The sequence below is a fragment of the Atractosteus spatula genome, chromosome 6 (assembly GCF_055471065.1).
Source record: "Atractosteus spatula isolate fAtrSpa1 chromosome 6, fAtrSpa1.hap1, whole genome shotgun sequence".
Classification (NCBI taxonomy): Eukaryota; Metazoa; Chordata; class Actinopteri; order Semionotiformes; family Lepisosteidae; genus Atractosteus; species Atractosteus spatula.
Genome location: NC_142711.1, coordinates 18,630,945 through 18,658,607, shown reverse-complemented (window position 1 = coordinate 18,658,607; position 27,663 = coordinate 18,630,945). Strand labels below are relative to the sequence as shown.

At 52.4% G+C, this 27,663-nt stretch overlaps 1 protein-coding gene across 2 annotated transcripts; it reads right to left on the bottom strand.

Annotated features, from left to right (window-relative positions):
- Window positions 1–425: 425 nt before the first annotated feature.
- LOC148832583 (lysine-specific demethylase 2A-like) lies at window positions 426–26,149 on the bottom strand. 2 transcript variants are annotated; one of them, XM_088918430.1, is made up of 22 exons: window positions 25,347–26,149; window positions 20,284–20,422; window positions 20,017–20,095; window positions 19,707–19,753; window positions 18,315–18,493; window positions 16,785–16,891; window positions 16,403–16,496; window positions 14,794–14,947; window positions 13,279–13,394; window positions 13,050–13,176; window positions 12,597–12,835; window positions 12,435–12,512; window positions 11,958–12,212; window positions 10,099–10,233; window positions 8,548–8,634; window positions 7,740–8,078; window positions 7,499–7,531; window positions 5,680–6,992; window positions 4,550–4,713; window positions 4,152–4,298; window positions 2,395–2,610; window positions 426–1,772 (listed from the first exon to the last, which is right to left on the bottom strand). In XM_088918430.1, the coding sequence occupies exons 1-22, from the start codon at window positions 25,380–25,382 to the stop codon at window positions 1,591–1,593; spliced, it is 4,266 nt and encodes a 1,421-aa protein (XP_088774556.1). In that variant the 5' UTR covers window positions 25,383–26,149; the 3' UTR covers window positions 426–1,590. The 2 variants fall into 2 exon arrangements, with proteins under 2 accessions (XP_088774556.1, XP_088774557.1); XM_088918431.1 differs by lacking the exon at window positions 19,707–19,753 and having other exon boundaries at window positions 25,347–26,144.
- Between the last annotated feature and the right edge of the window lie 1,514 nt (window positions 26,150–27,663).

The window sequence follows — 27,663 nt, the reverse complement described above, 5'->3', positions numbered from 1 at the left end:
AAGGGGGCAATTGAGGGTCTTATAAAACTAACCCAAATGGAGCTCACCAGGATTAGGGCTGGAAACCTCCGAATTAGTGTCTTCCTTTCACTGGTGCCTGTACAGATCTGATGACAGGAACGGTCATTTAAAAGCTGTGGACAAGACAGGCTAGCCTTGATTAGACCAGACTTCTGGCCCATCAAGCGATGGTGAATTCTGAACTCTGCACTTGACCGCAGGACTCCACACTGGCCTTGTAATCTGTCAATCAGATGGTTGATTGGGCCCACATTTTTCTCACTACAGATTAAACAACGACGGGGTCTGGTTTCCCCAGGATATGCGTGGATGACTTGAACGGTTTTCTGCCTACTCACTCCTCTCCCCCACAGCATCACAGAAAAAAAAACCCTGTTTTTTTTAACGAATTTGTTGAAACCACATCCTTATCAAATGCAAAGCTTTTATTTTGATGCATTTTTTTTTCTTTTTGGAAAAGAAAACAAAAAAATAAAGAAAGTTTCTGAAAATAATTATAATGCTACAAGATCTGTCAGTCATTAAACAGTGAAAAGAGGGAAAAAAATCTGAACATCATTTATATTCCTTTTTGAAAACAGAAGAGAGAGAGATGGGGGAGGAGAGAGTGGGAGACGGGGAGCCAGCAGGAGAGAGAAAAAGATTAAGACATTTACAGCACCATCAATATTTGTCTGTTTCCAATAGTCCAGCAATGGCCAGCCCTGCTGCAGCGCGGGCTACCACTCGCCCTGAAGGATCGGGCACGGGGGCCGCTTGCTGTGTCCGCTGGCGTCAGGGAGTGGCCACTGGGCTCTCAGGATTCTCTCCGGGAGGTCTGCGAGCTGCGGCAGGGCACGTCGCCCGGGGAACGGGTCGGAGGAGGGCCAGGACGGGCTCTGCTCGGGCAGAGGCCCTGTGGGAAGCGGGTCTGGCTGGCTCTGAGAGGGCCTGCTGGTCTCTGCCCCGCTGGGAGCGGCTCGTCACCAGTGTGTGCCACAACGGCCTGGGTGGAGGCAGCGAAGGCCCCAGGGCGGAGACGAGGCCCACGAGGCTGTGTGGGCACCATGGCCTCCGTGATCTCCCATGTAGTGGCCTGTTCTTCACAGCTCCCAGAGAACTGACTCGGACAAAGAGATGTTTTGGGTAGCGCGTGTACAGACTCGCTTCTCCCCCTGTGGAGTTTCCTGGATTTGGTTTTTACAACGCGTCTAACTGGAACACAATTAGCTCACTTCCTCTTAATATTGGAACTGATTGAGAGGTTGTGCATTTCTGAGCGGTCTGTAAAACACCAGCACCCCACCCTCACTAATTTTCCTAACCCCTCCACACTCTGTCTGAGACTGTATGACACCCCCTCTGCCAATCTGACACCCTGTATCAGCTTGTCCTCGCACCGACAGTAGTCTCTTTCACAGTAGTCATTCCCCCCTGTTCAGCGCAGTCTCTCCCTCGCTCCGACACCCTCAGCATCACCTTGTACAACACACTCTTCCCCTCGGCACACCAGTCTCTCTCACACAAAACAAGCCTTTGTATTAGTTTATCCTCTGATAGTTCTCTTTGTCCGTACAGCATAGTCTCTCTCTATGAGATCCTCTGTATAAGCTTGTCCTCAGAAAGACAGTACAGTGCGTTGACAGACAGTTCGGAGATAAAGGCCTCACAGGCTCTTCGGCTGATTCCCTTACAACCCCGCAGATCCAGAAGAGATAGACAAGACACTCGCTTCAAGAAGACCAGACAGTCATCCGTGAGCTTGTTACAGCCTGAAAGAGAAAAAGAAAGAGAGGGGTTAATACAGTCCAGACACACTGACTGGACACTACAGGACATTAACACTGCACTGAGAGAGAGGGGTTAATACAGTCCAGACACACTGACTGGACACTACAGGACATTAACACTGCACTGAGAGAGAGGGGTTAATACAGTCCAGACACACTGACTGGACACTACAGGACATTAACACTGCACTGAGAGAGAGGGGTTAATACAGTCCAGACACACTGACTGGACACTACAGGACATTAACACTGCACTGAGAGTGAGGGGTTAATACAGTCCAGAAACACTGACTGGACACTCCAGTACATTAACACTGCACTGAGAGAGAGGGGTTAATACAGTACAGACACACTGACTGGACACTACAGTACATTAACACTGCACTGAGAGAGAGGAGTTAATACAGTCCAGACACACTGACTGGACGCTACAGGACATTAACACTGCACTGAGAGAGAGGTGTTAATACAGTCCAGACACACTGACTGGACGCTACAGGACATTAACACTGCACTGAGAGACATGTAACAGACGTACAAAACAACAAGGCTAGGCAACAAGGACAGAAGAACAAACTGACAGAGTGACAAACATTCAGCCCACCTCCCAGGTTGATCTCAGTGAGGGTGTTCCTGGTAGAAGACCCCACAGCGGTCAGCAGATTGACAGACTGGTCAGTGATGAGGCGACAGTGTGACAGATCCAGCCGGGACAACAGGGGCATGTGTCTAATAATGAGCCTCAGCGTGGCATCACTCACTTCTAGACCAGATAGCCGGAAAGACACCATGTTCCTTAGCTTACTGTGATTGTCACAGCCTGCAAACACAGGGATACGGCATAGGTTTGAAGCGCTTAACTCCATCCAGCAAAAGAAAACACTGCTATGCAGAGAAACAGGTTAGAGAAGGTCTGAGCATGCAGCAACAGCTGAGACCCGAGACCAAACAGGACCGATTTCCATGGGTTCAAGCTGTAATATAAACCATGTCTCCAGCTCCACTTAATGGACAGGATAAGTAAGAGAAAACAAGACACTGAGAGAGCACAACATTACGTAGAACATAGTGAAAATGACAAAAACAATACAAAATAAAAACAAGTACACTGTGTAGGTGCATAGTGGTGCACGTGAGTATGGACGTGTAGCTATGTACGTGAATACAGTCATTTCTGTTATAACGCAGGTTCCCATAACGTGAATTGAGCAACTCGATTTATTGGGGAATGCGTTTTCCATAACTGGGGTGCATGCTGGCTGTAACGGGACTTGAGTATACTGGGACTAGTGGAGTAAAAACTGCTGTGCAGCAGCCTCGACTCAGCAACAGGCTCTTGGGATGCTGGCCGTTCTCTTGCGCACTGGCGTCAGCCTCCGTCCAGCCTGCAGACACGTCACAGCGCATCTGCGCTGAGCTGCTCTTATACAGCCATACGAGAGAAGCATGGTACAGTTCGCACTACTCCTCTCAAACCTCCATCACGTCTGCTCGTGCGGAGTGTTGAACACATTTTATTTATACATTTATCCAATGTTCTTATGGGAAGTAAAAAATGATAGTGGTTTGCATTGTTAAAAAAAAAAGTTACAAAAAAGGTCCTCACCCTCCTCCACTGCAGAATTTCTCATCCTTAGTGATGGAAATGCTGATGCACACTATGCCTTACTTTTTTCCCCATTTACTGTTGCAATTATTACAAAAACACATTAGAAAGAAGTAATGTATTCAAACTTATATGATCAATTACTATATAAAAAAAAAACCTTTTATTGTGAATCTGAACGCTCAGCCCCCTAACCCCTTAATCCCTTAAACCAGCTATCGCGGTATAGCAGACATGGCTGTGTGCGAGTGTGAGAGGGTGCGAGTATATTACCATGTATGCGTGTGAGTGTGAGAGGGTGCGTCACAAGAGATCATAAATTGAAGACTAGGTTTGTCTTTACCACAGAAACCAAATACTTTCATGCCAGAACATCCCGATTCTCTGCGGTTTTGGTGAACAATAGTCATGTGCCTCTGATTGCCCTGCACGAGGAGGTTCAGCATCAATCCACAAAACCAGGCTGCCAGTGTACCTGCTTCAGTCACACAGACGTGCAGTGGCAAACTCTGTGTGACAGAAATACAGGACTCAAGTCCAAAACGCCAGCACCTGGAGGCAACCTAAATACCACACCTGGACACTGAACTTCCCGAAATCCCTGACATGCTCACAGGCAGCTACTGGCTCACAGAATAAGAGCTGAACACAGTGCCTGTGCGCCTCTTGGGGCGACTTGTTACCGAGGCCCAGAGCCATGAGCAGCTCTTGACGCTGGATGAAACAAAGTGATGGCAGCTGCCGGGTGAAAGTACCTGGGGGGATGATGAGGTCCCTGATCTGAGTATCTCTGACCCCCTCAGCCCAGCGCAGGTCCAGAGTCCTGAGGAGGGGACAGCTGGGTGTGCTAAGAGCTGACACTGACGACCATGAGCAGCCAGACAGCATCAGATCCTTTAGCCCTTGGCAAAGAGAGAAGGTGGTAAGTACAGTACAGACACACTGACTGGACACTACAGGACATTAACACTGCACTGAGAGAGAGGGGTTAATACAGTCCAGACACACTGACTGGACACTATAGGACATTAACACTGCACTGAGAGAGAGGGGTTAATACAGTCCAGACACACTGACTGGACACTACAGTACATTAACACTGCACTGAGAGAGAGGGCTAACAGACTGGATGAGGCAGAGATGGCGAGGTTACCTGGAAGCCTGTTGATGAGCCAGGTAAGCTGTTTTTTGGAAATGCTGGTCCAGCTGAGGTCCAGGATGATGGGCTGGCGCTTGATGATGCCGGACAGAGCCTGGGGGCTGACTGACCGACAGCGGCTCAAGTCAATTCGTGTCCATAAGCGCTTGTCACAGGTCCTGGATTAACAACAGCACAACACTGGGTCAGGGCACAGCACTGCAGCTTAATGGAGTCACAGCAGCCTTTCCATCAAGCGCAAACTACAGGGAAGAGGACTTAAAGCTGAGAGCAGGAGGCATGTCTCCACAAAAAGGGTTGTGGGTATGTGGAACAAGCAGCCCAGCCATGTTGTTCAAGCTTCACTCAAGAAACAACTGGATAAGATCCTCAAATCAAATAGCTACTAACACCCAAACAGGCTGGATAGGCCAAATTGCCTCCTCTCACTGGCAACCCTTCTTATTTTCTTGTTTTTGGGACAAGAAAATAAGATACCTGAGAGCTACTAGATCACCAGGTGCAGAGAAACATAAAAGAGCTAAAATCTTCTCTCTCCCCAGTACTTGTGGGAAACTGCGCAAGTCAGCACACCAAGCCCACAGCCCAAGATGACACACCGAGCCCACACCTCACTCTTTCTAAATCAGTTACGACACAAGAGAACACAGTGAAAGTGCTGCTCCTTCAGTACTACAGCAAGCTGGCTCAATACGGTATGGCAGATGTATAGTCAACAGCACATTGCGCACTCTCCAAGAGTGCTAGACACACCAGGCAAAAGAGAACCGGAGGAACTGCGATAAACACAAAGCACTACAATCCCCCACCCAGCTACAGGAATTCACAAATGCCATCACCTGGACAGGCATCCAGCCAGCCCAGCCCAGCCCAATCGCACCCAGCCACGCTCTGCCCATCATACACCGCCCATCATGCACTGCAAAGCTCCACCCATTATACACTGAATCTCCACCCACCCAGTCGTGCTCCACCCATTATACACTGAACCTCCACCCACCTCCCACCCATCATACACTGCAAAGCCCCACCCATTACACGGTGATGCTCTGTCCCAGCCAGACCTGCCCCGCCCTGTTGCGCCCGACAACCCTCTGCCTACACCCCCCTTGCCTGCGACTCACCATTTGTACCAGCTCTTGCACACAGTCATGCAGACGCACAACTCAGCGCGGGTCAGGTAGCGGAACACCGACACCCACACCTCCTTCTCACAGCCCGGCTCGCTGCCCCCGTCCTGCGCCATGAGGAACGATGAGGATGAGGAGAGCATGGGAGGGGGGGAAGAGGAAGAAGAGCCCCCGATGCCAGGGCTCGATCCTGCGAGCGCCGCGGAGAGGGTGTGAGAGAGCTGGGAAGAAGTCTGCTGATGACCGTGGTGATTGAATGAGGGATGGCTGGAGCCAGCGACGCAGTCAGGGCGACTGTCCCCTCGCTCCCTCCCGCCGTCCAGCCTGCAGACCACAACTCGGGCCTCCGACACCCCTAGCTCCGAGTGCCTGGGTGTGGAGAGGGATGGCTGAGCAAGGGGGGAGTTACTGGAAAAGTTTCGGGAAGCGCGGGACGATGAAGACCTCCTTTCGGAGTAGGGGTCGGGATTTTCAGACGCCATTAGTCCAGCCCTCGACTTTGGCCTGTGTAGGGACTTCCTTTGGATGTACCCCTGGTTGAGTTGTGTCCCTGTTTTTGGGGAGACGGCCTCCAGCTTGGGGACGATGGAGCCAGGGTCCCTTTTGGAGCGTGTGGGGCGCTGGAGAGTGACGGTGAGGTAGGAGCCGTTCAGCAGGGGGTCGTCGCTCAGATCCGACACCAGCAGCACGGGTGGGTCGGGCTCCGAGTCCGAGTGGGCCTCTCCGTCCTCCCCCTCGTCATCCTCCTCCACCCCTTCCATCTCTTCCTCCTCGTGGTCTTCGTCATCGGAAGGGTCTCTGCTGGACTTGTGCGGCCTGTTCTCCTTGCCATGCGACGAGACGCCCCCGAGGCGGTCGCGCTCGCCCTCCGCGAGGCCGTCGTCTGTCCGCCGGGCCTTGCACTGCTGCCGGCGGCGGAAGCGCGCCCCCCGCTGGCTCTCCTCCTCCCTCTCGCCCTCCCTTTTCAAACCCCCTCTTCCGCTGTTGCGCCGGGAGACTAGAGAGGAGGGTCGGCCCAATTTGGGAGGGCGTCCCCAGGTGCCCCGCCTGCCGGTCCCTCTGTGCCGGGTGTCGGAGGCGGCGAGCGACGGGGACAGCCGGGAGGAAGAGCGCAGGCGGGAGGAGGAGGACGTGGAGGAGCAGCCGGCGCGCGTCTGCGGCCCGTCCTCCACCTCTGCCCCGGGAAACTCGCAATCCTCATCGTCGTTGTCGTGGGACGCGGTGTCGGTCTCGCCGTCCCCGCGCCTCTGCTGCCGGAAGAGCTTGGCTCTGGAGTCCGAGGAAAAGGAGGAGGACGCCTTCCTCTTCTGGAGAGAGAGAGAGCACAGGAGAGGGGTTAGATTACCGCAAAGACTGGACACCATCGTCTGAGAAAGACGAAAAAACAAACGGCTGTCTAAATGAGCACAAGAACAACCCAGATTTCTGTCAGCACCACTCTTGGTCCAAGGGGGAGGAGACGGATTTCCCCAGCACAGTGCTATAAAAAGGCCGGCCAACCACAGAAGCGGCCGTCATTCCCCCTTAAGACGCTTTTCTGACTTCTGCTACTTCAAACTAGCTCATGCACACACAGAGGAGAGCATGAGGAAGCAGTCCTTCCAGCTCCCAGGAAACACCCTTCCAGCTCCTCGGTGCCAGGCTCGGCTCAGCGGGAAGGGCGTTCCAGAGGGAGAACCCTCAGTCTAATTCTCTGAAGATGCTGCATGAGTTGCATTACTCCTGGCATTGGGAAGGACCAAGCAAAGGCACAATGACGCAATGAGAACTCTCAGCCATCACAGTCATTTGAATAATTTTCTACTATACTCACAGAATTTAAGATCTTGTCACGCTCCATTTTTATCTGTTAGGGAAAAAAAACAGATGTCATTCAGATAGCAGAACAGCCCAATCCAGCTATAAAGGAGCAATAGAAAAGCAACAGATACACATAAAAGCGATAATCTATTTTAATTTAGTGGACTGTAGTAACGAGTAAGAGTGCTGTACTTCTTCCACAGTGTGTCCTCCACAGCTGTATTCACATCAGCGCTGCAGTGCCAGTGACGTACCCTCTTTCTCAGATTGAACCCCAGAGCCCCGGCTCTCCTCCGCTGTTGCTGCTGTTGCTGCTGCAGTAGCAGCCTGTGGGAGGGAGGGGGCGCTATTCTGCGAGGTCGCTGGCTGAGGGAGGAGGATGGTTGACGCCGGGACAAAGGCAGAGCAGACAGTGGGAGGGGGGGTTTACCAGCATGTTTGCTGGACCTATACCCCCCTCCCTCATCCCCCTCCCCGCCCCCTCCACCACCCACTCCCTCCCTCAGGGAGCGCTTCTCAGATGGGGGGGCCGCTGGAGAGAGAGAGCCTGCTGACGCCACACTGTCCTCATCCCCTTCATCACTGACTGAGGACTGAGAGAGAGAGTGAGAGAGAGAGGTTAATACAGTACAGACACACTGGCTGGACACTACAGGACATTAACACTACACTGAGAGAGAGGGGTTAATACAGTCCAGACACACTGACTGGACACTACAGGACATTAACACTGCACTGAGAGAGAGGGGTTAATACAGTACAGACACACTGACTGGACACTACAGGACATTAACACTGCACTGAGAGAGAGGGGTTAATACAGTCCAGACACACTGACTGGACACTCCAGTACATTAACACTGCTCTGAGAGAGAGGGGTTAATACAGTACAGACACACTGACTGGACACTACAGGACATTAACACTGCACTGAGAGAGAGGGGTTAATACAGTCCAGACACACTGACTGGACACTCCAGTACATTAACACTGCTCTGAGAGAGAGGGGTTAATATAGTAGCAATACAGTCACAGAGAGAGCGTTCCAGGGAGCTGACTTACCTCAGTCTGCGTGTCTTTGGCCAGAATACACTTGGGACACTCCCAGCAGCTTGGCAGGTCCTTGTTCACCACACCCTCTCCTGACACCTGAAGAGAGGGAGGTTGAGTTGTTGGAGTAGTATAGAAGGAAAGCTTGCATGTACAGATAAATATTAAAGTATGGAGTCACAGGACTACACTAGCCATATTAAAATGATTTTTACATAAAAGGTTGTGAGAGTCTAGAACTGTATCTGAGCCAATAAGCTGGCTTGTTAAATGTTTAATTCTCCTCCTCTGTAAGATGGCTTGTGTCCAAATCTCCTCTGGATGTGTTCAACACTGTGCAGGGACTATTTCTTTATCACGATTGCAATGAAATCCCAGGTAAAAACATAAATTATGTTTTCCTGGGTAGCAATGCAGGGTTGATGAACACTGTGCTAATAATTAGGCACAGACACAGTGATAACTTCAGCTCCCCAAGTGTTCAGGTTCAACATTTGAAGTGGAAAAATAAGGAAAGAAATCTGGTTCCCTACTTTATGGCACAAGTACATCGTTACTGAACACACATGCACAGATATGGTGACTTCAACTGCATGTGCAGTGAATGCAGTCAGGGCTCAATCTGTATGTGTGTGTAGTGAGAGGATACAGTGTTACTGCGTGTGCAGTGAATGCAGTCAGGGCTCAATCTGTATGTGTGTGCAGTGAGAGGATACAGTGTTACTGCGTGTGCAGTGTATGCAGTCAGGGCTCAATCATACCTGTGTGCAGTGAGAGGATACAGTGTTACTGTGTGTGCAGTGTATGCAGTCAGGGCTCAATCTGTATGTGTGTGCAGTGAGAGGATACAGTGTTACTGCGTGTGCAGTGTATGCAGTCAGGGCTCAATCATACCTGTGTGCAGTGAGAGGATACAGTGTTACTGTGTGTGCAGTGTATGCAGTCAGGGCTCAATCTGTATGTGTGTGTAGTGAGAGGATACAGTGTTACTGCGTGTGCAGTGTATGCAGTCAGGGCTCAATCATACCTGTGTGCAGTGAGAGGATACAGTGTTACTGCGTGTGCATTGTATGCAGTCAGGGCTCAATCTGTATGTGTGTGCAGTGAGAGGATACAGTGTTACTGTGTGTGCAGTGTATGCAGTCAGGGCTCAATCATACCTGTGTGCAGTGAGAGGATACAGTGTTACTGCGTGTGCAGTGAATGCAGTCAGGGCTCAATCTGTATGTGTGTGTAGTGAGAGGATACAGTGTTACTGCGTGTGCAGTGTATGCAGTCAGGGCTCAATCTGTATGTGTGTGCAGTGAGAGGATACAGTGTTACTGCGTGTGCAGTGTATGCAGTCAGGGCTCAATCTGTATGTGTGTGCAGTGAGAGGATACAGTGTTACTGCGTGTGCAGTGTATGCAGTCAGGGCTCAATCATACCTGTGTGCAGTGAGAGGATACAGTGTTACTGCGTGTGCAGTGAATGCAGTCAGGGCTCAATCATACCTGTGTGCAGTGAGAGGATACAGTGTTACTGCGTGTGCAGCTATTGAGTGTGCACAAAGCTTTCAGTTACCTTGATACAGTCGGGATGTGCAATCTGCCCACAAGCCGTGCACTCCATCAGGGTGAGAGAGAAAACTGGAGTCTCACTGGGGTCCTGAGAGCCCTCCCCACACACCTCACACACTGCTGACAGGGGCAGGCCAGGCTGAGAGAAAGAGAGATGAAGAGACATTAACAGCATCCACACACACCCCCAAGGTGAGAGACCGTAACAATGTGTGTATACACACACACACACGGCCAGGTATGAGATTTAGAGTCCACATATGCTTAAAACATTACAAATAGTAAGTATTAATCTTTGCGGGGAGAAAGTAGAATATTCACACTGCACTCATCAGGCACACACAGTCTGATGTGTGTGTGTGTGTGTGTTATACTTAGCCTGTAACACTAATGTTTTTCACATTATCAAACGCATGGAAACCCAAGATAATTCAGGTCCTCATTTGTCAAAAAAATGTCATCAGAGATGATGCTTCTATAAAAATTCATGACAAGAAGTCTGCTGGTAGTGATGTCTATTTTAAAAATACTGCTTATCCCAGAAAAGTAGAGGCATGTCAAACCCTCACGAACAAGCACTGGGTGCTAAACCTGGCCTGCAGCTCGGTTTGTGGAAAAAGCCGATTCTCAGTGTCTCAGTGTCACAGGAGACAAACTCCAGTCATTTCACCACCTCAGTAGTGACACAAAAGTGCCTGTCGAGTCGAGATATCTTGAGTCAGTTAATCAGCAGTACACACGCAGAATGAGCCCCGGGGCAGAAGGACAGAGGCGCCTCTGGGGGCGAGTCGGGCAGCGCTGACCGGAAGACACGTGATTTTAATTGGCTCCCGAAGAGAGACGGGTGGGGAGGCTCATTCGCCCTCGGGCAGAGCGTTCAGTTCTAGAGAAAGACCCCTTCGACTCGGGGGTCTGGAATCGGCTCTGAGAGTCCTTTTCATCACCCATCAGCAGTGCCGTGTGCTGACGGAGACTGGGGTGAGAGGAGGATCCTGGCACTGCCCAGCTCACAGGAGCACAGTGCCAACCTAAAACACTGTGTTCTGCAGTAAAACTACCCAAAGGATTAAATAACTGCTGTTGCAATCACTAGCTGAATTTATTTAAGGGGTTAAGACCAAGTGGTGAAGGACAAAGGAGAGGGGTTAAGGCACTATACAGCTGTAAGTAGTTCTCACTTCTGTATGATAGGCCTTAAAGTCTGCAAACCGTTTTCACGGACCTCTGGTTGTGCAAAGTTAGAATTGCTCAAGCGGAGTGTTGCGGAACTCGAGAAGCGACTGTCCTGGTTTTCAACACTGACGATGTCCCCTCAAACTCACCAACTACCCCAAAAGTCACAAAATTGACACTTGGCCTCTTTCTATCCCTTCGGGGATCGCTGCTGACGGAGAGCGTCGAGCAGCACGCTCTGGCACTGACAGGCGGAAACGCACACAGGTGTTATTCAGTCAGAATAACAGTCCAAACTCTCAAAAACTGGCTGGGTCAGGAAATGTAATTAAATAATAGTTGCACTGTTATAGCACAATTAACAGTTTCCAGACAGCATTCAATTTCGGAAATAGTACAGCCGAGACTACCAAGACAGCCTGCTTTGCCGTCCACCTCCAAAGCAGAGGACTGGACATCACGACCCCTGCGACCCAGAAGTGGGCTGGACAGCGCCGGAAATGAACAAATACATGTCACATGAGCAGACACACGAGGCAGCTCCACACACAGACCTTCACACGGCTGAAGCACTGTGGAGTGCAGGAGTTTTTTTTAATAATTACCGCTGGAAATTGAACGATCTCAACATCAGGGTTGTCTGCAACACAGACGCACGCTCCACCCACTGCGCCCCCTCTCTGTACTCACAGCGAGACACTGGCGGAGCACGCAGGTCTGTTTCAGACGCCCGGGGCCCCCGAATTTCTTCATGTCTCGGCAGAAGTTGCAGACGCCGCACTCCTGGCGCAGACAGGCGGCACAGCGCTTGCAGCGCACCCGGCGCCTGCGCAGAGCCGACACAGAGGCGGGGCGGGGCGGCCGGGACGGCGCAGGACACGAGGGGTACAATCGTGGACGCCCCACTGGTAGTGGAGGAGGAGGGCACGGCTGGTACCAGGAGGGCTGAGAAAATAAGGATTAAGGATTACTACTGACACTTGGCCTTTTTCATTCCCATCGGAGAACACTGATGATGGAGAGCATGTCAGGGGTTAATACAGTCCAGACACACTGACTGGACACTACAGGACATTAACACTGCACTGAGAGAGAGGGGTTAATACAGTCCAGACACACTGACTGGATAGCACAGACTCCAGCATCAGTATTAGATGTGTAACTCACTCTCTTTGGCCACTGTACTATGGGAACTCCACTATAAGCTAGTTTGGGGTCATCATTAGCATGTTCTTGCAGCAGGACCTGCGATGACAAAGAAGACAGTCAGTCTACAGTATCATTTCAATAACGGTTACATATAACACAGAGACAGGTGTAGTGACTAGCCTTGATGTCATGCAGCAGAGCAGGGGCGTTGTGAATGCCAGCTGGCACACACTTCTTGTGGGAGGGAAGAGACTCCAGCTTGCCCAACAGGTTCCATAGCCCCTCCATTTCAAAGGGTGTCAGGTGAATTTTCCCATCAGGGCCAACTGGGGAGGCGATAGGGGAGTCGTCCTCTTCTTTGAGGGCATGGCCATTAACGGGTTTGGCCTCAGTCGAGGAGGAAGGATCAGGTTTCAAACCTTAACAAGAGAGAGAGGAGTTAATACAGTACAGACACACTGACTGGACACTACAGTATATGCACACTGCACTGAGAGAGAGGGGTTAATACAGTCCAGACACACTGACTGGACACTACAGGACATTAACACTGCACTGAGGGAGAGAGGGGTTAATACAGTACAGACACATTGACTGGACGCTACAGTACATTAACACTGTTGAGAGACTCACCAATGCCAAGCGACAGCCTCTGAAACTCAGGAGTGAGGTAGGAGGTCTTGGTGAGGCTGTACAGGTATCTCTCCAGCACATACCAGCACATCTCATAGTAGAAAGGGTAGCGAAACTTCGCAGGTACCTACAGCGAGATGGACACAGGCAGAAGAGTCAGGCCATTCTCCTTCATTCAAGCCGTATGGCACAAGCAGAGCCGCGGCAGTGTGAACGAGTGGAGACTCACTCTGGTCCTGTCCTCAATGCTGTAGATGTGGAGCTGCATGGGAATGTTGAAGCTGTGCAGGAAGTTCCCCCCAAACACCAGAGTGTCCACTGGGGTGTAGACAGCGTGGATCCAGCCTGCAGCAGAGCAACACAGAGAGAGAGAGAGAGGGGGGCGTTAAAACTTCCCAGCTCAGGGAGGACACTGGAGAAGCCCGCCATAATATTTCCCAGAAGCCTGAGCAACTCTGAGAGTCAGTGCCAGGAGGAAGATAATTCAAGCTCGCAGTTACCCAGAGAGAAGCTGGACAGAGCAACATCTGAAGTTTAATATTGCCTTTTTTTTTTTAACATGCACCCAGGACCAGGGAGTGCACTCGCCCCTGTCACTGCAGAGTGATTTTCATTCCGCTGATCGCAGCCTTCACCGAGCGTGTTGGACAGAGTCCACAGCCCCACGCTGACCACCTCTGCGGCCGCTCCCTCGGGAGACCTGCCCGAGGACATCACGAGCTCTTCTAAAGCCACTGGGGACTCCGCACAGCAACACTCGTGTCCAAACCAAACAGCAGAGGAAGAGCCAAAGAACCTGGCAGGACAGCTCTGCAGAAAAAGCACACCTGCTGTAAGAAAGGTGTGTTTTCACAGCTCCCTCGCTCAAAAGGCACGAAGACCCAGGGTCTGTGCGTCAGACTCGAAAGGGAAAGCACCAGCAGCAGTCTCGCACAAGACGAAGCAGTCACGCTGTAAGCTGCAGGGGAGCCGGAACATCTCTCGGGGCAGCTGTCCTTGGTTCAGAAGTTCACGCATTTTTTTTTAGCAAAAGCTGAACAAATGTTTAGATGTCTTCTTGCCAAAATCACAGGGGGGAAAAAAATGAAGAGGCAGTCTCCTAGGTTACAATCGCGACCTTTTCTGACGCCAAGCATGATGGGATGGAAACGCGTGCACTACAGAACCCGAGAGGATTTCTTTCCCAGTCTTATTTGGGAGGATGATGCGGCCACTGAAAGCGCAGGCGCCCTGTGTTGGAAAAAAGATGCTCGAGATATACGATCCCCGACCGCAGTAGCAGCTCCAGTGCCGCGCTGGGAGAACGAGGGCCGCGAGACGTGCTTCTCCAACGGCGGCTCTGCGGCAGCAGCCGCGTTTCTTCCGAAGCCGAGCAAACCCTGGCGAACGAGCGCCCGGCACACTCGTGGCGACGTGCCACCGGTTCAGGAACGGAGTCGACGGGCTCAGACAAGCACCGCCCGGGCCACAGAGGTCCGCCCGCAACCATTTCCACTGAGGTCGCCTGTCGCTCGGGATCCGGACAGTCCCACCGAGAGGAGAAACGGAAGGGCACTGCTGACCGCCGGGAGAGGCTCTGGTCAGGTCGGAGGGGACCCCAGCCTACCATCTCCCCTGTGAGCCTCTGGCAGCAGGTGTGGGCACACAGCGTAGAGCTACTTCCTGAGGGGGACACTCAAGATCAGCCCCCTCCAGAGTCTGACCTCAGCGCAGCCACTGCCCGGCACTAACGGGCTGCCCTTACCCGAAGGGATCATGAAGGTGTAGCCCTGCTTCAGCTCGATCCTCTGGCAGTCGCTGGCCTTGTCTCCGAGGAAGATGTCGCCTTGTTTGCCGGACAGGACCCAGTTCTCGTACAGCTCCAGATTCTGAGCAGTGGGGGGTATTAGCCAAAACACCTAAGGGGGCAAAAGGGGGGGGGGGTTAATATTTTAGATCATATTAAATACATGGCCCGCAGGCCATATTCAGCCCACCAAGCATATCGGTTCAGCCTGCATGGCAGCTGCAGCCACAGCCATCAGCTCACTGCTGAGGCTCTCTCCCTCTGTCCAATCACGCTTGATGTCGCAGCCCAATCTGACAGGGGCATGGGGATCGATGGCCGAGATCAGATTCTCTGCGCTGGTGTTACTGTACCAGTCTGGCACACGGCGCTCGCTGTCCAATCACGGTGCTTCGGCCTGATGACGTCACAGACCCACTCTGACAGGGGCGTGAAGCGCAAGACTCGAGGACGCAAACTCCCCCTCCAAGCTCCACACAAAACCCAAAGCAAAAACAACGAAGTGGGCAGACATCCTGCAAACCCCTTGTCCAAACTGTGGAGCAAGCTCATTTACTGAACCACCGATGGTCTCTCAGTAGTTGTCCCTGAGCACAGCAGAAAGGGCCTTTCAATTCTATTAAAGAATAGCAACTTGGGGTTCAAGACAAGTGGAGCAATATGTCTTCGTAGACGGTAAGAGAAAGCCAACAGGCTTGATTTGTACAAGGAGCTGGTATCAAAGAGCTGAAGCAACATTTGTTAATTAATTGTGTTCTTTAAATTCCTAATATCAAACAGTACCCTGACACCTGCAGAGGGCTCCACGGCTGAAACGTTGTTTTCTTTCTTCTCTTTTCAGCATGGAATAAACCTATTACTTGTTCCTTTGCAGCCTACGCATGCTGACGCAGCTACCCACCTGAACTACTAGTACCCCTTTAAACTGCTATTTGTTAATCCAGTTTAAAATTCTGAAGCTCCACTTAAAAAAAATAGTTACAAAAGAGATGCTTTGAGCAGATCACGAGCGCTGCGTCAGTTTCTCAAGCAAAGTTCAAAACGGGTGCTAGTCAATAAACTGAAGCCCATATAAACAAGACATGTCCGATCATTGTCTATATCTTATTAACCACTATCACTGCACTGAGAGAGAGGGGTTAATACAGTACAGACACACTGACTGGACACTCCAGTACATTAACACTGCACTGAGAGAGAGGGGTTAATACAGTACAGACACACTGACTGGACACTACAGGACATTAACACTGCACTGAGAGAGAGGGGTTAATACAGTACAGACACACTGACTGGACACTCCAGTACATTAACACTGCACTGAGAGAGAGGGGTTAATACAGTCCAGACACACTGACTGGACACTACAGTACATTAACACTGCACTGAGAGAGAGAATAATGGAATGGAGTTCAATTTTTTGCAATCTTCCTTCCTTCAGAGCCACATTGTTTTTATATCTGTTCCATTTGTGTCTTATCTTGAGATTCAGTTACTCCATTTCCCATTAAGCCATCATGACCTACCATACCGGCAGCTGAAAACGACAGGAAACCAGCTGAATTACCTTTCCTCCCCTTAGTATGTGGTACCAGACAGAGGTGCCTCCGAAATCGATGTGGAAATCAGTGTAACAGCCCTGGACACTCATCAAACAGTACCTGTGAGCAAGAAAGGGGTGAATACAGTACAGACACACTGCCTGGACACTACAGCGTTAACCACTCCTTAACACTACTGCCTCTTTCTGACTCGATCTACATACCCAGCGAAATTCTGACTAATGTACTGAGAGGTGCTACTGTATATGACCATAGGTGTCATCATGGTGGTTTTCTGAACGACAAGAGTATTACCAAAGTGGAGTGTTGCAACAGTTGAGCCGCTGCAGATAGTGAAGGTTCTGCAAAAGTGGTATACAGAAACAGGGTCAAACTGCACACACTTACTTCTGTACTTTGGGGTACTGCATCTCTATAATGGCATTAGTGGAGTCTCTCTGTCTCTCCTTCAGATGGCGAGGCCACATGTTATCAACCCAGTCAATCACATCAACCTGGAGGGGTTGAAGAAGGGAGAGAGAATTAACAAGAGATGATGGGTGCAGAGTCAGCCTCAGGGACAAGCACTATTATCTTTCCACACAGGGGTAACACTACACTGCACCTCACACTGCAATACTGCAACACAGGGGTAACACTACACTGCACCCCACGCTGCAATACTGCAACACAGGGGTAACACTACACGGCACCCCACGCTGCAATACTGCAACACAGGGGTAACACTACATGGCACCCCACGCTGCAATACTGCTCCGCAGGGGTAACACTACACGGCACCCCACGCTGCAATACTGCTCCGCAGGGGTAACACTACACTGCACCCCACGCTGCAATACTGCAACACAGGGGTAACACTACACTGCACCCCACGCTGCAATACTGCAACACAGGGGTAACACTACACTGCACCCCACGCTGCAATACTGCAACACAGGGGTAACACTACACTGCACCCCACGCTGCAATACTGCAACACAGGGGTAACACTACACTGCACCCCACGCTGCAATACTGCAACACAGGGGTAACACTACACTGCACCCCACGCTGCAATACTGCTCCGCAGGGGTAACACTACACTGCACCCCACACTGCAATACTGCAACACAGGGGTAACACTACACTGCACCCCACGCTGCAATACTGCAACACAGGGGTAACACTACACTGCACCCCACGCTGCAATACTGCTCCACAGGGGTAACACTACACTGCACCCCACGCTGCAATACTGCAACACAGGGGTAACACTACACTGCACCCCACGCTGCAATACTGCAACACAGGGGTAACACTACACTGCACCCCACGCTGCAATACTGCTCCGCAAGGGTAACACTACACTATAGCCCACGCTGAAGTACTTCTCCCCAGGGGTAACACTACACTATACCCCACTACACTATAGCCCCCTCTGAAGTACTACTCCACAAGGGTAACACTACACTACACCCCATTACACTATAGCCCAAGCTGAAGTACTGCTCCACAGGGGTAACACTACACTATACCAAACAGTGAAATAATGTTACACAGGGATAATGGTACACTACATCTACGACACTGATCAGCAGTATTAATGGTACACTGTTAAGCATACCAGGCATAAACAACACTGCACTAATGCAGGCCTAGCCACTGACGATATGAGCACAACACACAATACAAGTGAGAGGTAACCACACGCTGTACCTCTACTGCCAGGGCTTTTGACTGAGATTGAGAATTATTAACACAGAAAATCTGGGTTCATGTGTGTTTATGGGCGATAATATACAAAGGCAAAACAAAGATCATCCTCCAGGAATATAAATGAGAGTTACACTGTCAAAGGTGGGCACTGAATTGATGGTACTTTGCATGTCGGTGTTTGAAAGAGCATGACCACACAAATAGTAGGACACAGAGACTCACAGAGGCAGGCCTCTTGACCAGGTTTTCCAGCTTGGTGTGGCTGAACTCTAGACTGATGACATTGTAAAGCTTCTCCCTCTGGCTTGGCGGTGTCTCGTAGTACCTTCGCCACTGGGCCATGGACATCTCTATACCCTTCTGTGTGTTCACATCCATCACATCTATCATCCGCCTACTGCCTGAGAGAGAGAGAAGGGTTAATACAGTACAGACACACTGACTGGACACTACAGGACATTAACACTGCACTGAGAGAGAGGGGTTAATACAGTACAGACACACTGACTGGACACTCCAGTACATTAACACTGCACTGAGAGAGAGGGGTTAATACAGTACAGACACACTGACTGGACACTACAGTACATTAACACTGCACTGAGAGAGGGGTTAATACAGTACAGACACACTGACTGGACACTAATTAGGAGAATGGTGTCCAAACTAGAGGCCATCATGGACAACATCTCCCATCCCCTCTATGACAGGCTTGTAGAAATGAAGAGCACGTTCAGCAATAGACTGATCCATCCCCGGTGCGACAGGGAGCGCTACAGGAGGTCATTCTTGCAGTCTGCCATAAGACTGTACAACGCATCTACCTTGCGTCTTGGCAGAGGCAACATCGACAGTGACCTGTTTCTGGACTAAACACATCTACTGCTACATCTGCTCTCTTTCTTTTCACGTTCACAACTGTTTTTTGCGCAATATATGCCAGGGACCCCTGCAATACATTTATATTTATATCTATATTACATCTATATTTATATTCATATGTGTTATACGATTATTCTGCATACTGTTCTGTTCTAGTTTGTTCTTTGTGTGTCCGGACTGTGAGTAACTCTTTTAGTGCACCCCTCACTGTACTGATTGTATTGTGTGCATTGTACTATTATTATTATTGTATCATTCGTCACACTGTGGCTGTGTTGTCTGTGTAAAGCTGCTGTTGCACTGCAATTTACCTCATGGGATCAACAAAGTATCTATCTAACACTGCACTGAGAGAGAGGGGTTAATACAGCACAGACACACTGACTGGACACTACAGGACATTAACACTGCACTGAGAGAGAGGGGTTAATACAGTTCAGACACACTGACTGGACTGTACAGGACATTAACACTGCACTGAGAGAGAGGGGTTAATACAGTCCAGACACACTGACTGGACACTACAGGACATTAACACTGCACTGAGAGAGAGGTGTTAATACAGTCCAGACACACTGACTGGACACTACAGTACATTAACACTGCACTGAGAGAGAGGGGTTAATACAGTACAGACACACTGACTGGACACTACAGGACATTAACACTGCGACTGTCATGCTGACGATGACAAAGTTTCAAGAAAAGATCTGAAGAACTAGAGCGTCTTACCAACAAACATTTTGACGTCATTCACACTGAAATCCGGATCAGGCATCCTGACAGAGAGAGGGAGAGAGCAGGTGTTACAGCACAGCGCCTGGTCACTGCGGTAAATGCAGCACTAGGCAGCACGCTGACAGCAGAAGGAAAGGAGATGAGCACAGACTCGCTGCTGCTGGCAGGAAGAGAAAGAGGAAGGAGGGCCGACAGGGGAAGAAGGTGGCAGAGAAGCAGAGGAAGGGGTGGACAGGAAGCCAGATGCAGTGGGAGAGGCAAGCGAGGGCGGCAGAGACGGGATGGGGCAAGTGGGAGGGCATACTTGATTCCCAGCCCGTCCGGCTTCTCGAAGATGATGGGATCCCGCAGCCCCTCCCTCTGGATGTACTCAAAGGTGAAGTCTGGCAGAGAGAGAGAGGGAAGAGAGGGGTGAGAGCACTGAGCACACTGCTGCTCTCTAGCTTGACCAGCCCTGTCGCTCTCTCCACCCGTCTGTCTTCCCGAACCGATCGCCCTGGCCCCCTGTGACACGCTGTCCTGGCCCTGGGCAAGCCTGTCCAAGTGCTTCCCGAGAGCCGCTCACACTGACCTTTGCCTTCCATGTGCTTGACCAGGTTGGCATTGTATCTGTCGCTCATGAGCTTGTCTTCCAGGTCAAAGGTCCTCTTGCCTTCTATCTCGTCATCCGAAATCCCGTCGTCTTGGTAACGCCTGCGCGTGCCGGAACGCTTGGAAGAAAATTGTTAAAAATGTTGAATTACCAATTACCACATCCCGCTCATCATCGGCACCAAATCTCCATGGGCAACACTGGCACAAAACCTAGATCCGAATGAAATCACACGCTCATTTTGGTTCCCACAGACGCATGCAGAAGACAGAGCGGGTGTAATTTACTGAGCGGCTGGCACAGAGCTACCACTCAGAGATGCTGTAATACTCCCAGGGCTTCGCCACCTTCCGCACACAGGATGGCTCTGAACAGGCCCAGACTCCCACAGGTGACCAGACTCTCCCCGACCAGGCTGCACGGGGAGCCCCATCCTTATGGGTCTGAAGACAATCCAGACGCGTTCCGAGGAGGTGCTAGTCCACTCGGGGAGAGAAGGCATTTCCCTGCCTCTGTCTTGTGCTGCGAGCCGGAAGAGGGGGATGGGGAAGAGGGACGGATGACTGTTTTTCCCCCAGCGGGGTACAACAGATTAAAAAAGGATAATCCCTCCATTGCCAGCCCCTTGATCCCAACTCCAACCCCCACCCACATCCTGCTCTCTCAGTTCAGGGGTACCCCTCCCCCTCCGTCCTCCTTCTCTCTCTCAGTCCAGGAGTGGGCTATCCCCAGACTCTCTTCCCCTCTCCACACAGGGGTGCCCTCTCCCACTCTCTCGCTCACTCCCCCTCAGGGGGGTCTTCCCCTGGGTCCCAGCTCGCCACGACCTGCAGTAGCGCTGACCCAAGCACATGGCCAAGCTGCACAAACACCTCGCTGGGACGGGGGGGAAAACCCACAGGCAGCAGGAGAGTCCATCTGCTGACCCGAGTCCGGGCCTCCATTCATTCCTGGTGTCACACTAGTACTCAAGCAGAAGAGCGCAACCTACAGCACCTCCAGATTCCTTCAGAACCAGGGTGGGGCAGGAAACGGTACCCTGCAACCCCACCAACCCCTAAGAGAGCAGCTTGCACTCAGGAAACATGTTAACCATGATATTGTCCTGTCAGTGCTGCTCCAGTCCAGCTACACTGACCACACGCTCCTGTAGCTCGTGTCCCGTCAGTGCTGCTCCAGTCCAGCTACACTGACCACACGCTCCTGTAGCTCGTGTCCCGTCAGTGCTGCTCCAGTCCAGCTACACTGACCACACGCTCCTGTAGCTCGTGTCCCGTCGGTGCTGCTCCAGTTCAGCTACACTGACCACACGCTCCTGTAGCTCGTGTCCCGTCAGTGCTGCTCCGGTCCAGCTACACTGACCACACGCTCCTGTAGCTCATGTCCCATCGGTGCTGCTCCGGTCCAGTCTACACTGACCACACGCTCCTGTAGCTCGTGTCCCGTCGGCGCTGCTCCGGTCCAGCTACACTGACCACAGGCTCCTGTAGCTCGTGTCCCGTCAGTGCTGCTCCAGTCCAGCTACACTGACCACACGCTCCTGTAGCTCGTGTCCCGTCAGTGCTGCTCCGGTCCAGTCTACACTGACCACACGCTCCTGTAGCTCGTGTCCCGTCGGCGCTGCTCCGGTCCAGCTACACTGACCACAGGCTCCTGTAGCTCGTGTCCCGTCGGCGCTGCTCCGGTCCAGTCTACACTGACCACAGGCTCCTGTAGCTCGTGTCCCGTCAGTGCTGCTCCGGTCCAGCTACACTGACCACAGGCTCCTGTAGCTCGTGTCCCGTCGGTGCTGCTCCGGTCCAGCTACACTGACCACACGCTCCTGTAGCTCGTGTCCCGTCGGTGCTGCTCCAGTCCAGCTACACTGACCACACGCTCCTGTAGCTCGTGTCCCGTCGGTGCTGCTCCAGTCCAGCTACACTGACCACACGCTCCTGTAGCTCGTGTCCCGTCGGTGCTGCTCCAGTCCAGCTACACTGACCACAGGCTCCTGTAGCTCGTGTCCCGTCGGTGCTGCTCCAGTCCAGCTACACTGACCACAGGCTCCTGTAGCTCGTGTCCCGTCGGTGCTGCTCCAGTCCAGCTACACTGACCACACGCTCCTGTAGCTCGTGTCCCGTCAGTGCTGCTCCAGTCCAGCTACACTGACCACACGCTCCTGTAGCTCGTGTCCCGTCAGTGCTGCTCCAGTCCAGCTACACTGACCACACGCTCCTGTAGCTCGTATCCCGTCAGTGCTGCTCCAGTCCAGCTACACTGACCACACGCTCCTGTAGCTCGTGTCCCGTCAGTGCTGCTCCAGTCCAGTCTACACTGACCACACGCTCCTGTAGCTCGTGTCCCGTCAGCGCTGCTCCAGTCCAGCTACACTGACCACACGCTCCTGTAGCTCGTGTCCCGTCGGCGCTGCTCCGGTCCAGTCTACACTGACCACACGCTCCTGTAGCTCGTGTCCCGTCGGCGCTGCTCCAGTCCAGCTACACTGACCACAGGCTCCTGTAGCTCGTGTCCCGTCGGCGCTGCTCCAGTCCAGCTACACTGACCACAGGCTCCTGTAGCTCGTGTCCCGTCAGCGCTGCTCCGGTCCAGTCTACACTGACCACAGGCTCCTGTAGCTCGTGTCCCGTCAGCAGTGCTCCGGTCCAGTCTACACTGACCACAGGCTCCTGTAGCTCGTGTCCCGTCGGCGCTGCTCCGGTCCAGCTACACTGACCACAGGCTCCTGTAGCTCGTGTCCCGTCGGCGCTGCTCCGGTCCAGCTACACTGACCACACGCTCCTGTAGCTCGTGTCCCGTCGGCGCTGCTCCAGTCCAGCTACACTGACCACAGGCTCCTGTAGCTCGTGTCCCGTCGGCGCTGCTCCGGTCCAGTCTACACTGACCACAGGCTCCTGTAGCTCGTGTCCCGTCAGCGCTGCTCCGGTCCAGTCTACACTGACCACAGGCTCCTGTAGCTCGTGTCCCGTCGGTGCTGCTCCGGTCCAGCTACACTGACCACACGCTCCTGTAGCTCGTGTCCCGTCGGTGCTGCTCCGGTCCAGTCTACACTGCAGTTTGGCAAATTTGAGTCGCCTATTTCTGCAATTCAGACTCAAAAGAGACCCTTTCCATGCAGCCCAGCCATGAACTCCTGAACAACCTGCCTCTGGCCTGCCTGTGGCAAGGGGACACACTGATATCCTCTATCTGACAGAACAGCCACTATACTGGCAGCCTTAAGAGTCTTAAAAAAGGACACTCCAGAGGAAAAAGACAGACTTGTGGAGCTTGATTACCATTTGCCAACAGTCTGCCCTTAACCAATGCCACTACAACAGGCAACCTTGAGGGCTTCTACATAGCTCCGGAGGCTCCCCCTGCACTTCCAAAGAGCAGAACGTTTCTGATATTCACGCTTCTTGGAGCTGACTTAAAGGAGTACTTATAAGTGTGATTAAATGTGAGACTCGTGCTTCCAGATCATGGAATTATTTATGAGAAATCTGGCTTTTCTTGTTGATGTTCTGTGTACCCATTTCAACAGAGTGATGACTATACCCAGAGAGTTCTGTGTATAAGACAGCACTAAGCACTGGACACCTGAGGGCCACATGCAGGCACTTGCTCTCACCCATCGGAACAGCAAGGGGAACTGGGAACGCCATCCCGACCACAGATACTCACTCTCACCATCAGAGTGAAGGACACAGCCACTTCCAGCTGACCACCTTACCACATCTTTTGTCGCACCCCGCCATCCCCCAACACCAGACAGCATCCCCGCGCCCCAACGTCGCCCCACACCAGACAGCATCCCCACGCACCCCAACATCCCCCCACACCAGACAGCACCCCCACGCACCCCACACCAGACAGCACCCCCATGCCCCAACGTCCCCCCACACCAGACAGCACACCTGCACAGGCTCCTGATGTAACCCAGCCGTTTCCTGCAGCCAGGTAACACACACCCCTACGCCCCAACGTCGCCCCACACCAGACAGCATCCCCACGCACCCCAACATCCCCCCACACCAGACAGCGCCCCCGCGCCCCAACGTCGCCCCACACCAGACAGTGCCCCCGCGCACCCCACACCAGACAGTGCCCCCACGCCCCAACGTCGCCCCACACCAGACAGTGCCCCCACGCACCCCACACCAGACAGTGCCCCTGCGCCCCACACCAGACAGTGCCCCTGCGCCCCACACCAGACAGCGCCCCTGCACAGGCTCCTGATGTAACCCAGCCGTTTCCTGCAGCCAGGTAACACACACCCCAGAGCAGTACTGATGTTCGTGTTTCCACCAGACCTGCAACTGACAAACTGCTCCTTCTAAAATTATCGACAACCGCACCTCCCTGCAGAATAAGTGTCCCTACTGTTGACAGGAAGAAGCCCTGATGGTACTAATGACAATTACAGGGTGCAGCACATGTGGGGACCCCTGGGTTAGAAACTGCACCGCTTACATAAACACCAAGCAGGACCCAATGTCTGTGGAAACAACAACAAAAACCGCACTGAAGAGGAAAGACTGGCGCTCCTGGGGGATCAAGGCAGCTGGTACCCCAAGACTCCCAGCCCAGAGAGGGGCACTCTCAGGGGCTCAAAGCAGCTGGTACCCCAAGACTCTCAGCCCAGAGAGGGGCACACTTGGAGGCTCAAGGCAGCAGGTACCCCAAGACTCCCAGCCCAGAGAGGTGCGCACTTGGAGGCTCAAAGCAGCTAGTACCCCAAGACTCCCAGCCCAGAGAGGGGCACTCTTGAAGGCTCAAGGCAGCTGGTATCCCAAGACTCCCAGCCCAGAGAGAGGCGCACTTGGAGGCTCAAGGCAGCTGGTACCCCAAGACTCCCAGCCCAGAGAGGGGCACTCTTGGAGGCTCAAGGCAGCTGGTACCCCAAGACTCCCAGCCCAGAGAGGGGCACTCTTGGAGGCTCAAGGCAGCTGGTACCCCAAGACTCCCAGCCCAGAGAGGGGCATTCTTGGAGGCTCAAGGCAGCTGGTACCCCAAGACTCCCAGCCCAGTGAGGGGCGCTCCCGGGGCGTGCTGTGACTTACCAGGCGCTTGCTGTACCTCGGTCTGGACTCGTCCATCCCGGCTCACTCTCGGGATGCGGCTTTTGCAGGGGTTCAGTTTGAGGAATTAATAACCTCTTTCCTTCCTTATTCCCCTCTTCACTTATTGATGCGGTCTTGTTTTGCGTTTCCACTTAATTCCCGACCATCCAGTACAGCGCCAAAAACAAACAAACACACGTCCGAGAGAAATAACGTCGCTTTTCGAATTATTTTCAAACGGCTCTGTGGCTTCGGGAGGCCGAGGGCAGCTTTATCACAGCGGCCAGACTCCGGGAAAGAGAGAGGGAGCCAAGCCGCGATCAGGCACAGCAGAGAAAACGAACTAACATCTGCACGAAGATTTAAATGTCGGGAAAACAGACTTGACTTCTGCCTGACGGAGCCCCACGGATCTCCACCTCCCGAAAAAGGACAGGGAGAGAGCGGCTCCCCTCTCCTGCTCGGTGCCGGAGCGCCGCTCTCCCGCTTCCCGGTGTCGGCAGCCGGTCTCCGGGCGGCTGTCGGCTCTGGCAGCCGCTACGAGCGAAGGGCTCGGCGGACACGGAGTCCAAGTTTAAATTTCCTCGGCAGCGATTCCGACCAACTTTGCGCCCTTCAGCTCGGCGAACTGGAGGTCCGCGTCCGCCCTGCAGCCGCGGCAGGAACCTCCCGGGCAGCGCTACGAGTCCGCCTGCACACTTTTACACCCTACTGGTGTATTTTGCGGGTATTAGGTATTATTTTTGGCGTTATTAAGCGATAAAGTTAGTGTGCTCTCTCTACCTCTCCGCCATTTTCAACTCGTCACAAAACACACACACACACCACTGGCTTCCTAGGAAGACCCACCTCCTCCCCCTTCTCGGGCCAATAGGAGACCGAAAAAGGGCAGCCGGCTAGGCGTCGATTGGCCGTCACAGACGCCAATCCTGAAAGGAAATGGCCGAATGTGATTGGGCAGACCTGCCAAAAACTTGAGCCGCTCCCCACGTGGGGTCAGAAGACGGCAGCCGGCCAATGGGCGCCCGGATTAAGGAGAGAGGGCGTTTACATTGGTCAGAAGTTGGCGTCGGTCACAAAAACGAGGTCACTGAGCGAACCAATCAGCGGGAGCCCTCAGCAGTTTCTAATCTGGAATTTAACTGCGAGCCTCCTCTCCAGTCCCTGTGCTGACCAATCAGATCGTGGCAAAGCGCGTCTTTGGGGGATGCGATTGGTTGACGTGAAAAAAAATAAAAAAGAATTTCAGCGCCCTGCGATTGGGCAGCTCAGGAGTGCTATCCGCCCGTTAGCGGGAAAACACGCCCCCTCGCGAGCCTTTATCAGGAGTTTAAATGCAGGGCGCGGCCGATGATTGGCTGTCAAGCGGGATCGCAGGCGCCGATTGGCTAGTGAAGTCTGTCAACACAACGTCACAGCCAGGAGGACGGGAAGAGAAAGTGGTCATAAAGCGTATCTGTGTGCATTATCTCAATATAGCTATCAACATAATGTTACCTTGCAAAATATAACGAGAGAATACGACACGTCAAAGTACAGGCGCATAGTACAGCACAACATCCTCATAGGCACAGAAGGCAAATACAGAGAGTACCGACACATGGTACAGTATAATAAACACACACACAGCTCAGTGAAGCATAGGTAATATAGTATAGACACACACAGCGCAGTATAATATAAACGGTACAGTATAGACAGTATGGTATAGCCAATATACAGTAGTATAAACATATACAGTATAGTATAGACGGTAAAGAAACACAGGGCAGTATAGCAAGGACACATATGAGGCAGTTAGTATAGACAGCTTAGTACAGACTGTAAAGAAAGACACAGGGGTGAAACACAGTGCAGTATAGCACAGACAGTATAGTACAGACACACACAGCAGAGTATAATATGGACATCATAATAAAGAGGCTTGAACCAGAGAACTGACTGGTACTTGTCTATAGGACTTGCAGGGTTAGTGCTCACAGGTGAACTACATTTCCCATAACCCCACAGTTTACTTCCTGTATTTTGTATACCCTGTGATTGGCTAGGCTGCCTGTCAGTCCTGCCTCCCTTCAGCTCCCACCCCAGAGTCTGGTGGTTGCTCTGCTGCTTTTGCTGCACATTGAGACATCACCCACACAGGCGGGCTGATTCACACAGTTTATTTCTGGAAACGGAGGGTTTAATGATGTAGTGTCCTCTGTCAGTGGCACAGGACACCAGACCAAGAGCCAGCGTGAGCAGGAACTGCCTTCCAGCCAGCGTGAGAATGCCAGCACACAGTCATGCCGCTCCAGTGAACCCAGCCTGGCTCCGG